General features: G+C 36.1%; 2 protein-coding genes across 5 annotated transcripts in view; one reads left to right on the top strand and one right to left on the bottom strand.

Annotated features, from left to right (window-relative positions):
• Nucleotides 1–523: 523 nt before the first annotated feature.
• The window catches only part of LOC108364535 (monocarboxylate transporter 12-B-like), a 19,675-nt gene continuing 8,239 nt past the window's right edge, over nt 524–11,959 (bottom strand). For all 4 annotated transcript variants that reach the window (XM_017618249.1, XM_017618248.1, XM_017618250.1 and 1 more), the window contains 3 exons: nt 1,144–1,474; nt 834–1,034; nt 524–734 (listed from right to left, as the gene is read on the bottom strand). In XM_017618249.1, the coding sequence (XP_017473738.1) occupies nt 565–734; nt 834–1,034; nt 1,144–1,474 (702 nt within the window). In that variant the 3' untranslated portion in view covers nt 524–564. The remainder of the gene's footprint in view (nt 735–833; nt 1,035–1,143; nt 1,475–11,959) is intronic.
• LOC108364536 (fatty acyl-CoA reductase 1-like) lies at nt 3,614–9,895 on the top strand. Its single transcript, XM_017618251.1, has 10 exons — nt 3,614–4,033; nt 4,113–4,240; nt 4,345–4,650; nt 4,710–4,798; nt 5,919–6,028; nt 8,080–8,284; nt 8,352–8,526; nt 8,603–8,793; nt 8,873–9,022; nt 9,426–9,895. Exons 1-10 carry the CDS (start codon nt 3,982–3,984, stop codon nt 9,514–9,516), a joined length of 1,497 nt encoding a protein of 498 aa, XP_017473740.1. The 5' UTR covers nt 3,614–3,981; the 3' UTR covers nt 9,517–9,895.

Consider the following 11,959-nt stretch of genomic DNA (forward strand, 5'->3'; position numbering starts at 1 on the left):
CTGAGCAATTATACTTTAAGTGGAGGCAAGTATTGATAGGAGAAAATAATTTCATTATTTTAACTTGTGATATGACTATTTCAGATGATCAGCTAACGGTAATATGGTAAAATTCTTTTTCTTAGATTCATTTGTCATTTTGCGTTTTTCATTTCACATACAACTATATAAGACCTGTACGCTCTCATTTTCTATACTAGTAGCTACAATAAATTTCAAATTTTTTTATTTACATATATTAAGCTAGATTAATTTCAAAGACTTGTACATAAATATACATATGTGTGAGTTTACATACATACATATGTATATTAAAGGCAAAATTGATTCCCTATTTTTGAGATGCGCCCTAAAGGCACTTCTTTCTCAAACAATCATATCTATCTAGCTAGTTTTCATATACATACATACGTAAATCTAAAAAATAATTGCAAAAGAAAACATAAAACATTAAAAAAGCATTGGCAAATAAACGCGCTTAACACATAATTGTATCAAAAAGTCCCGCAAGAGGATGATGCGGCACTTGGCCTATGTACCAGTACATGTTGCCAAGACATGACACTAACTTAGCGATAACGTCTGCGCAGTCGCTTGCTGTTGTTTTTTGGTCTTCGCCTCGATATGTCGTTGAAGTGGCGGAATACCGAAGAGCATAATACCACTAATAGCAATCGTAATGCCTGCCATGAGGAAGGCGGGGCCATACGAATCGGTTACATCATATAGCCAACCTATGGGAAGAGAGGGAGAGAGCGAAGTAAAAACGTGCTCATAAATAATGTTGCCTTAAAAAAAAAAGATAAACCAAAAAAAAAAATATATTCACCCACCGCCAATTGGTGGTCCAATAAATGAGGCTACACCCTGGAAGAGCAGCAACAGACCAAAAGCATTCGTCAGTTTCTCCAAGCCAAGCAGATCGACTAGAATCACTGAAGTCAAGCCGACATAAGCGCCGATGGTGAAACCGAAGGCCGCACAATAACCAGCTAGCGAATAAAAGCCAGTGCAAAGCGGTGCCATAGCGGTTGCTAAAATAGAGAGCGAATAAATTTAAAATATATATATTTTTTGTTTTTTTAGTTAGAACAAACATTTTTATAACATTATTTTTGTTTTTGTTACGGTTAGTGCACTTACACACGCCACACAGCGTCAAACAGACATTGTAAACCCACAAACGATTTACCCATGGCTTGTCGGCCAAATAGCCAAGTACTATTCGGCCAATTGTGTTGGCCCCACCAATTATGGCAATCAGGTAGCTGGATTGCTCGCTGCCGAGCTGCAATGTTTCCGCTTGCGAGACTATATAAATGTAAGGTACATTGAAACCGATGCTGGTGAAGAAGTTCGAGAGGGCAAATACGATGAAGACGACATCCTTTAGCAGCGAGAAATTCATCATTTCGACAAAGGTGTCGTGAGTCTCCTTGGAGCAGGTCATACAGCCGCAACATCTCATTACTTCCTAAATGTGGGAAATGCAGAGGTTAGTTAAGTGAAGATAAGTGGGGTTGTTGGTGTGAAAATGTAAAAAATACATTAATAAGAAGCTTAATGTGCGAATGTATAACATTTTTAGTGAGACAAATGGTTTTTTCACTAATTTGTTAAACACTTATATTGGTTGGATGCTTTTTTTTGGAACTCTGAAGTCTTGGAAATATCTTAAAATAACCTTATATTCTTACTAAAAGTTAAACCATTTAGAAATTTTTTTTGTAAAAGTCCCCATTTTTGGAGACATTTTGGAATACTAGTTTCTCGCTGAAATTTCATAAAAAGTCGTTTGGAGACCTTTTTTATAATTCTCCACATTAGGAGACATTTTGAAGCAAATTTTCTTTTTAAAACTCCTATTAATTGAATGATTTCGGCATAATCGGATGTAATTTCTGAAAGAAAAATTAAAAATAGGGATTTTGTCTTCATCCTCTTTATTGAGAGACTCAGGACCTTAGAGTAGATTCGGATTACCTTTAGAACTATTGACAGGTAGAATCGGAAACTAATTAGTTCTCGCTGAAAAATTTATGTAAGAACACAATGGAATGCAGACACAGAATTTACCATAAAACGAGAGCGCAGTGGTTCGAATTTCATCTGGCGACCCATTTTTATCTTAAATCGTAACTAAGCAGTCTCTTACTCATATCAGTTCTGGTACAAAATTATGTATGTCATGCTCAAATAAAAGGAAGAAATTAATTTGCGTATAAGGGGATCATAAAAAATATTTGGTCCTACCAAGCATTTCCTGATCTTGTAGGCTCCTACCAGACTTGTACATTCCATAGATCATTAATCGACTAAAAGTTTTTAGTTTTATTTTTTAAGAGTAAATCTGAATATTGTGGGATCGTATTTGCAGTTTGGATTTACTTTTAGTCTCACTTCTCTTGTCCCATTGTGAATATCTCTCAATGGCCCTTCGGCCATTTCACTTATCGATTTAAGATATCCAGCAGAGATGTTAATGGTTAGATACGCAGCATAAACAGTTATATGTAATACTTGTCTTTCTTCTTGACCAAGATCTTGTAGATCACAAGTACCCACTACAACGGAGAGTATTTAGTTCCTCTGTTGGCCTTCCTGGACATCGTCGCTGACCATTTGAAAATATTATATTCGTGTACGAGGCTGTTGGGAAAGTTTTGAATTTCAGGAAAATTTCATGCAACTCTAAGGCATCGCGCTGTGCTGACAAAGCCCTTTGGTCGGTAGCGACTAGCTCGATATGTGTTCGGCGTGTCGAGGCATAGTATTGTTTTTGGAAATACCTAAGGAAGCGGAAATACGCGCGGGGAGACTTGGATTATTGACTACATCATATTTACAATGATCGTCGCACGAAGAGCTGCGAGTGCTGCTCCTATCCAAACCGATCGCGTTAGATGGCGTATTAGCCATATTATCGCCAGATTTGGAGTCCGAATAATGAGGATTGTAGAGGTATGAAGAACGGGACAGAGATTGAATCCAATAAGGGATTCCACTTCAATAGCCGGCACTCCAAAGTACGCGCATCATATTTCAGCGGATCTTTTTCTTTGAAGAGCTGCCTTCCTGGAGAGGCTGTCGCATTTGCCGAAACATTCTAGTGGTTTCAGAACAAACACGACAGATGCGGAGAAAGAAATTTCTTTCTGGGATTTACAATATTTAGGCTAAAGTAATTAATTTGTGTGGAAATAAAGTGGGGAAATACAATAAAAAATCATAAATTTCAGTCTAATGCAAATCTCATTTTTCTAGCCGATTAGACCGAGAATTTAAACAATCAGCCCTATCGCCTACTCCATGTAAATAAATCGCTTCTATAATTGGAAAATATTGGTTTTGCTTTCCTTTATACATTTTGGGAATATTTGTTCATATGAAATTCGCGATAGGGCCGAATAAATAAGGGTCACCCTAATCTATACCGCATGCATACTATACATACTCCACTTTTATGCAAATTTTGAGTCCACTAATGCCTTCGGACTTTGTGGAACATGTTGTTGTATTAAAACATCTACCTACATAGGTGTGCGTGCGCACTCGCATTTTTGGTATTATTTTTGTTGCTAATTTATGCTCATTTTAGTTTTATGTAAATATGTAATACCCGAAAATTTCTAATACTTGTCTCATAAAACGAAATCAATTGAAAATACATGCGTGCGATACAGCAAATGTACAGCCAAAAAATAAGCAAATCACACCATCAAAAGTGTTGTGGATTATTTTGGATTTAAGTATTAATTTAAAAGCAAAATGCAAATTGTTTGGAACGCTCATTGAACGTATGAACCGGGGTTGGACAATTATATTATTCCAGAATTAACACATAGTAGCAGAGTAGACTTCAACGTACGCGGTTGCGAGCAGTCGAAAGCAAAAAGGACGCGCGCACCCTGCAACAAGTTTCAAAATTAGTTTAAAGGATTTTCATTTTCAGTTTATTAGAACACCAAAAACGCTTACAAAATGATACACGCATTCTATGCAGATACTGAAGTTTTCGTAACGGGCGGCTCAGGTGAGTAGCAGCGAAGCGAGTGTGCAGTTAATCAGAAAAACATTTACAAATTTTTGTGTGCGTTTCTTTATGGAAATAGGCGCCGTTGGCAAAGCGCTGATTGAAAAGCTGCTACGCTCATGTAATGTGCGTAAAGTCTATGTGCTGCTGCGTACAAAGAAAAATTTCACCATCGAACAGCGTATGGAGAAGTTAAAGAAGGCAAAGGTGCGGAATCTACGTCAAATACTTACATACATATATACACTACATATTTATATGTATAAAATACTTGAAAAAAAAGATATTAAAAAAACGAAAATTCCTATTAGGTGTTCAAAGTATTACGCGCCACCAAGCCACACATGCTCGATCGGCTGGTGCCCATTCCGGGCGATGCAGCATTGCCAAATTTGGCCATTTCACCAGAGCATACCGCTCTAATGGAGAATGTTTCGATTGTCTTTCACTGTGCCGCAACTGTACGCTTCGACGAACCATTGCGGGTGGCCTTGAAGCTAAATGTGGGTGGCACTTTGGAGGCATTGCTGTTTGCTGAAAAGCTGAAGAATTTAAAGATTTTCATGCACGTCTCCACTTTTTATAGTAATCCGTATTTGAAGCGAGTAGAGCCGAAGGTAAAGCCAGCAGTAGTAGATTCTGTTAAACTGCAATTATGAAATTCTAAAATTTTCAGATTTATGAATCACCACTTGATTGGAAAATGTGTTTGGAAATGTTGAAGGATAATAGCGAACGGGAGTATTTGGATATCCTGACAAGAAAGTGAGTAATGAAATTTAAAAAAAAAGAAATGGGAACAAATTGAGGCTTTTAGAATGTTGGTATTGGTAATGCAATGTTCCATGCACCGGTTTCCTTAAGTCTTACTTCTACAATAATCGCTGCTCGCCGAGCAATTCGATGAAGAGAACAATTCTGCCCCTTTTTAACCGACTTCCAAAAAAGGAGGAGGTTATCAGTTCGTAGGAATATTTTTTTTTTATTTTTTTTTATATTTTTTTTTTATTTTATTTTTTTTTAAGTATGTTACCGCATAACTTTGGACCACGTCAACCGATTTCGATAATCTGGTTTAGAGCCGATCATTGTATCATCAAATATATAGATATATTGTTAGTTAAACTGATTTTAACCTTTTGAACAGGTGGCAATCCCCTTAAAATATATTTTCGAAATAAATCGTATTTGAACTTTTTTCGTTTGACGTCTGCGTTGATGTAATATTTTTTTTACCTTATTAATTAATTGATTTTAACTTTCAAAAAGGAAGCAACCATCCTTTAAATAATCCGGGCTATAATCTATCTGTATGTTTTATTTTATTTAAATACGTCCAGCCGGTTTAGCGTGAGAGAGCAACAAACATAATCAAACGCTCACTCTCTCACTAACTTTCACATTTATAATATGGGTACTCATACAACGTGATAAACTGCCGATAAACGTGATAAAATTATAAATTCCATACAAATTCATAATTTTATCACGTTTATCGGCAGTTTGGGACTTTAGATGAATACCCCTATTACTAATATGTAGGATGCATGATAAAAACATTACAATGTAAAGGACTTTATATCTGCAGCTCTCAAGAAAAACAAAAAATTCATATAAAATTACGCATAAGAAAAAAAAAATTCTAACCATAAAAATTTCTTAATCGCCATAAAAAATGCTCCGTATTTTAATGGCCACAATTGGCCATCTTTGCCTCATTTGCTTCTGTTTTTCCCAAGTTAGGAAATCCAGCAAAGCGGGACGTTGAGATGGCACAGTGATGCTTACGCTTCACTTATCCATACAATAAATATGCAATTATGTTTGTGTATTGTTTTTTTGGATCACTTATGATATCCACACGTATGTATTTTTTCCATTTCAGATTAATTATCGGCTTCCCGAACACCTACACATTCACTAAAAACCTTGCTGAGAGCGTAGTCAATGACTTTCGGAATCGAATACCAGTTGCTATATACAGACCATCTATAGGTAAAGAATTAGCATTTGCAAAAATAATTTCATGCATACATACATACGTTCATATGCTACATACATACACTTATTCGTCGATGTGGGTAATGCGTTAGTGAGAACTAAGGCAAAGGTTGACCTTCAAGTGTTACATTTAATTAACTAATGCTCGTGATAAATAAAACTTGTGTACATACATATGTATGTATGTATGTGGAGCCAACAAAACTAAAATTCTACTGACTTAATCCTCGAGTGCTCAAAAGGACTGTCCACCAGTATCAGTACGTATATTTGAGGATTTGATTCATGTACTAAGAGACATTTCTAATAGTAGACTGATGATCTTGTCACATTAAATATAGCCTTCACTATTAATACACTATCCCCTTTCCTATGTTTTCATCAGAAATATTCGTCCGTTACGGAGGCCAAGTCTTCTGCTCCCATGAAACTGAAAGCCAGTTGCAAGGCAACTACATGGATTGGACGTTATATGCCAATGGAGCAATCATATAGTATTTGATCTAACAAGGATTCTGAACAGTATCCCGGTTGATCTTCGACGGATAAACCACACCATTTCATTAGTCTGCTCTGTTTCTGTCAACCCTCGCTACTAGATTCACAATGGAGAGTAGGCAGTGGGATTGAACACTCAGAAAAACTCAACCTATGCATACCTGCAGTAGGATTCTGAAAATCGCTACCGCTTATTTTTCATGTTGTATAATTTTAGGCCGCACTTCTATTCATTTGAGAATTTCGGCGACGAAAATTTAGCGTAGCGATTGTCATAATCTCACTACTGATCACTGTTGTATTTTGTAGCTGAATTATTGGCAATAACAGAAGAAAAATTTGGCTAAAAAGTTACGATATATTCTGAGCTGGCATGAAACCCTTATAATCACATAGCACCAGCTATATAAAGATTGCAGACGGACTATTTATAGATGAGCTTACTTCCGAGGAACTACGTTACAAACGATCTAGGCAAGAAGCGAACAAATTGTTCTTTGAGAACTCAGCGCAGGGAAAAACCAGTCCCACTATTCTGCTCTAAGATCTTAGGTTAAGTGCAGTTAAGGTGCTGCTTTGCAAAAACTGGCCAGTTTAAAAGAAGTGTTGAGATGATTTAACCCCGCCGTCCTCCGAACAGCTGCGACAGCGAGGGTCTAATGTGATATTTAGTCTCACAGCGTGAATTTCAATTGGAATGCCCCTATAAATGTACGGCAGAATTGAGAGGTGGGGCTTTGTAAGCTTAAACAGATTCCGTGCCCATCTCCGCTGCTCTAGGAAGACCTTGCAAACAGCATATATACTGTTCAAAAGTTCTCCCACTATCTCTTTTCGGCGAGACCGACTCGATGGTACCTTTCCTGCCTAGTTTATCTGCTTGGCAGTTTCCTGAAATATCACCGTGACTTGCTACCCATATATGTATATAAGTCTGCAGAATTCAGACAAAATACTCAAGCGCAACCGAACGATGAACCAAAACAGCGAGTCCAACGGTCTGATTGGCGATTGGATGTCATAGCAATTATCTACCTCTCTGGCGGCAAGCTTTATCCATCAGTGTAGAAGTTCTACGGTGCCTCCTTCCAACAAGGGAAAAAAGACGAGTTTAATTTGTACAGTCTAGCTATGCCGAAGGCTCCAAAAATATTGGAGTTTCAAGTTCCTTAGCTATTTAAGCTCACGCTGCCCCTAAGTCTAAAACGAGACTTTGAACCAAAATTTTACAAAGTTATTCAAATTTGGTTTGCAATTATTTCTTCAAGGACAAGCGCGGTCAGATTTGTTTTCTACCATCTAGCGCCCGACAAGGAAAACTATCGAGACGCTAGACATAATGGTCGCAGGTAGCAGCTTCTGTCTACTTATTCTTCTATCTACTTCAGTTTCCATCTAATTCACTCTCGAATTACTAATCAGAATTCCCATACTGTCCCTAGTACTAAATGTAAGACAGGACTATTTTTTTTTTTAATTACAGTACCGGTTCTTTGAGAAAGTTCTTTATATGACCTCTGCTACTTTCCATGCAATTTTTTTTGCAGTTCTTCAAGCTCTCACCGATCCCATACCCGGTTTTCCACCCACCATGATGGGTGCTATAGGACTTTTTGTGCTGGTCGGTGCTGGTATTTTAAAAACAGTCTTCATGTCATACACTTTGCGATTCGATATCACCCCGCAAGATGTTGGCATTAAAACAATGATGTACTACGCCTACCGCGCTGCCAATGAGTATAGTGAGCGAAAGTAAGAACGTTAAAACAAAAAAAAAATACTAAAAGATAGTAGTAAGTCTCGATATTCTCTCTTTCAGAGCAATTAAGGATGCACCTGTTTATATGTCATCGTCATCGCAACACTCATTTCACACCTTCTATCAAATGTGTCACGTAATGGAGAACGGTCTGTGGTATAAGGCGGCTTTCGAAAAGAACTTTATGCTGCCCGGTTGCCACTACACAGACAATCGTTTCGTATATAAATTTATTGTAAGTTTTGAAATTCAGGTGTAGGCAATTTTTAGCGACTACTATGAAGACATATTTGATTTTCAAATCTCTACAGGTGTTTACTAAGCAGATATTGCCTGCCATGTTGGCGGATGGCCTAATAAAGCTCTCCGGGCGTAAACCAATACTTATGGGCATTGTACGTAAAGCCTACATCTCACTGGAGGTAATGAAACCCTTCCTCTTTAATACCTACGATAGTCCGGGTATGTCTCATGAAGATGATTTGATTGCGGCTACAGAAGGGTTAGTCTTGCGAGCTATGCAAACTTAAAAAAAAAAAAATATTTTGTAAGCAATATAAAACTTTTCAAACTGATTACAGCACCGAATTCGATCTGATACAAGATGTGTCACGTGCCAAAACCGATGAAGGATTGATTGACATTTGTACAACCATGATTTTCTCCATACGTGAATATTTACTAAATGAAGAACCAAAAACTATTCCAATTGCACAGAAGCGCTTACGCATGTATGTGTGGATAGTCTACTACTATACAGTACTGTTCAGATAAAAGTTACCACTGCATTAGTGGTGGCAGAATATTTTACTTCGGTTGATTTAATGTCTAATACAACAAACACCATATAAATCCACATTTTAAATCGTGTACAGAAGTTATACAAGCTCAACAAATTTTCACCAAAATTTCAATGCTTTTATTCAGAACTTTAGAAGATTTTTTGGTATACAGTTTTATAGCCCAGTAATTCTCTTGCATATACTTTTATTAAAAAAAAATAACATTAAGCAATCCAAAGAAATATATTCTGCCACCAGTATATGCAGTGGTACTTTTTTCTGAACACTACTGTATAAATATTATAATTGAAATATTTTTCTCACATACATAAATTTTTGTATTCCACTTTAGTAAACGCTTGGTCTACAACATTCTACGTGCGATTGTCGCTTATTACATACTGCGTTGGTTCTACGGCCTACTGGTTAGCTATATATATTGAAGGAAATGCATAAGTGCTGATATAGTATATGGAACTGTCATTTTATAAGTTTAATTTTTCTAAGAAAACCTACACTTCTTACAAACTTTAATCTGAAAGATTTTTTTCTTCGAGGACTTCATAATTTGCGTGTTAAGTTTATTCGGTGCCACATCTTTAAACTCCTAACTTTGCGTGGTTTAAAGTAGGCATAATAATAATTTCGGGAATGCTTGGTACAAAAAATACAGTGCTAGGCTAACAAATTATAGAGAAAATTCTACATTTAGAATTTTAAAAAATATATTTTTTTGGTTCAATACAAGGCATATTGATAGGTAGTAATATTAGATCAACTGTTCTGATTTTTCCAAATTATTTGCCCTCTAAAATGTCAAATATTGTATATTATAATTTTTCCGCAAAAAATTAATTGGAAAAATGTATTTTGATGCAAACCTTTGTTCATAAAAAGTAGCGATTAAAAACCATATTTTGCAACGTTCGCTTTACTCAAAAGTACAAACGCTGATTATTGGTCCTTAAAAGAATGGATACATTTTCTGGGAGCAAAAAAAAATCACCAAGAAAGAAAGTTGCACAACTTTTTTATTTCAATATTTTTTTTTAATTTTTTTATATTTCGTTTTTTCAAACTTTAAATACCACAAGCAAAAAGAAAGTACACGTAAATGTTATTTGTGCTCTAATGCTATTACCTGTTTCATATTCCTTGATTGAATATCTAATGCCGAATTTCCACTAGGCATTGAAATGATGAATAATGGGTGCGTTAATGTCTAGTGGAAATCCGGCATTACGGTTGTCGTAATCTACTACTAACAATAATAGTAGTAAATAAATACATTCAGAAGGGAGAATAACCTATCCGGTAGCTTCAAGGAATTCTTTAAGTCAGACAACTAAGCTCTGGCGTTACATTGGGTAAGCACTAGGGTATTCGATTATTCGCCTTTCCGAAACCGGTTTTCGAGTTATTCGCAAAATTGAAATTTGAAAAAAGTTCCCGAATTTGAAATTAAGAAAAATCCAGATAAACTGGTTTTATTTTGCATAGTTTTCATACAGTGAAAATGCTTATGTTGGTATGAAGTCATGACTAAAAATTACAATAAAACTATTAACAGTAAAGATAGCTTTTATTAAAAAAAGAGGAAAGCAAAAGAAGTTCAAAGTTTTTTATATCAAAAGTAAAACAACTAAAAATCAGTGAAAAATTCACGTTTTGTATTTTTTTAATTTTTGAATACTTCATTGCATATTTTCGGGCTTATTTCGGATTCGAGTAGTGCTCTTGCCGCCGTAGCCGAGTGCTTAAATGTGCTTATTGCCGCACGGAGGTCCGTGTTTCAATTTCTGGTCCCATCAACAGCAAAAAAAAATACTTCGGAGGTGGAGTAAAAATGCTGAATTTGAGGAAAAGCTCGATCAAGCTCGTAGAAAACGTTTAATCGTCAAACATTCGTTTATTGGAATCAAGTATGATACACTGTTCATCCTTAAATAACCTAGGATATAATTTTAAAACTATTTAGGGGTTTCCCTCATCGGATTGGCAGCCTTTCATATCGGATAGTCAGCCTTTCTGTCGTCTACCCAAGGGCTATACGGCAGAGCTTCCAAGAAATTGGGGGAACACTTAGTTTCCAGCCCAGTGGCGCATGTCACAAGGTAAAAGGCAACTCTGGAGATTTTAAACGGCGAATAAGCAGTCGTAGACTTATACTCCTCAGAGAACGAAAATCTCATCTATCCAGAACCTAGAACATGACACCCTCCAAAGTCCTGTACTTATTTGTATCAACTGTTCGTCCGTTTAGGCCCAGACCCAAAAACTTTGACGATTGCCTCTCTTCTTTGCGAGGTTGCGCCAGTTGTACCCCGAATTCATACAGGTTCTTCTGCACTTGCAATTTTTGAAAAAAAGTCAAAGAATTTTCGAAAATAAAACTCAAAATATTTACAAAAAAATTTAAAATTTCTTGCTTCTGGGGTATTCCATGAGTAAGTGAAACTTTGTGTCCAATTTTAGAGTAGCTTATTGAACATGGAATGCTTGATGATTCAATGCTCAATACCTGAAATTAACGTTTTTTCGAAAAAAAATTTAGTTATATTATTTTATTACACTGTAAATACACTCAAAACTTCAACATTAGAAAAGTAGTTGAATACGACAACATATTTTAATATAGAAGGCTCTGCAAAATCAAGTATTCACAAAGTTATTATTTTTTTGAAGGGGGGAATAAATGTCTCGATCTTTCTGCGCCCCGAAGAAGCAATATGGCATTGAAGAAAAATAGGCATTTAAATTATATAATAGGATAAAATCACTACGGTTTAGCATGTCCAACCCGTGACTAAAAAGTTTTAAACTTCGTATTGCTTAGTTACTACTTTAGGGAGTTTTCTATAATTTCATAACTAGAGTGTGTTTATA

The sequence above is a fragment of the Rhagoletis zephyria genome, unplaced genomic scaffold (assembly GCF_001687245.7).
Source record: "Rhagoletis zephyria isolate East Lansing unplaced genomic scaffold, Rhagoletis_zephyria_1.1 Rzeph_scaffold_01586, whole genome shotgun sequence".
In the NCBI taxonomy this organism is placed as follows: domain Eukaryota; kingdom Metazoa; phylum Arthropoda; class Insecta; order Diptera; family Tephritidae; genus Rhagoletis; species Rhagoletis zephyria.

Excerpts from the sequence above, each read along its gene's own strand:
- LOC108364536 (XM_017618251.1), top strand. The coding sequence starts at position 3,982 with ATGATACACGCATTCTATGCAGATACTGAAGTTTTCGTAACGGGCGGC. Across the intron at positions 4,241-4,344 it reads AGAAGTTAAAGAAGGCAAAG|GTGTTCAAAGTATTACGCGC; the intron begins GTGCGGAATCTA and ends AATTCCTATTAG. Across the intron at positions 8,794-8,872 it reads TTGATTGCGGCTACAGAAGG|CACCGAATTCGATCTGATAC; the intron begins GTTAGTCTTGCG and ends AACTGATTACAG.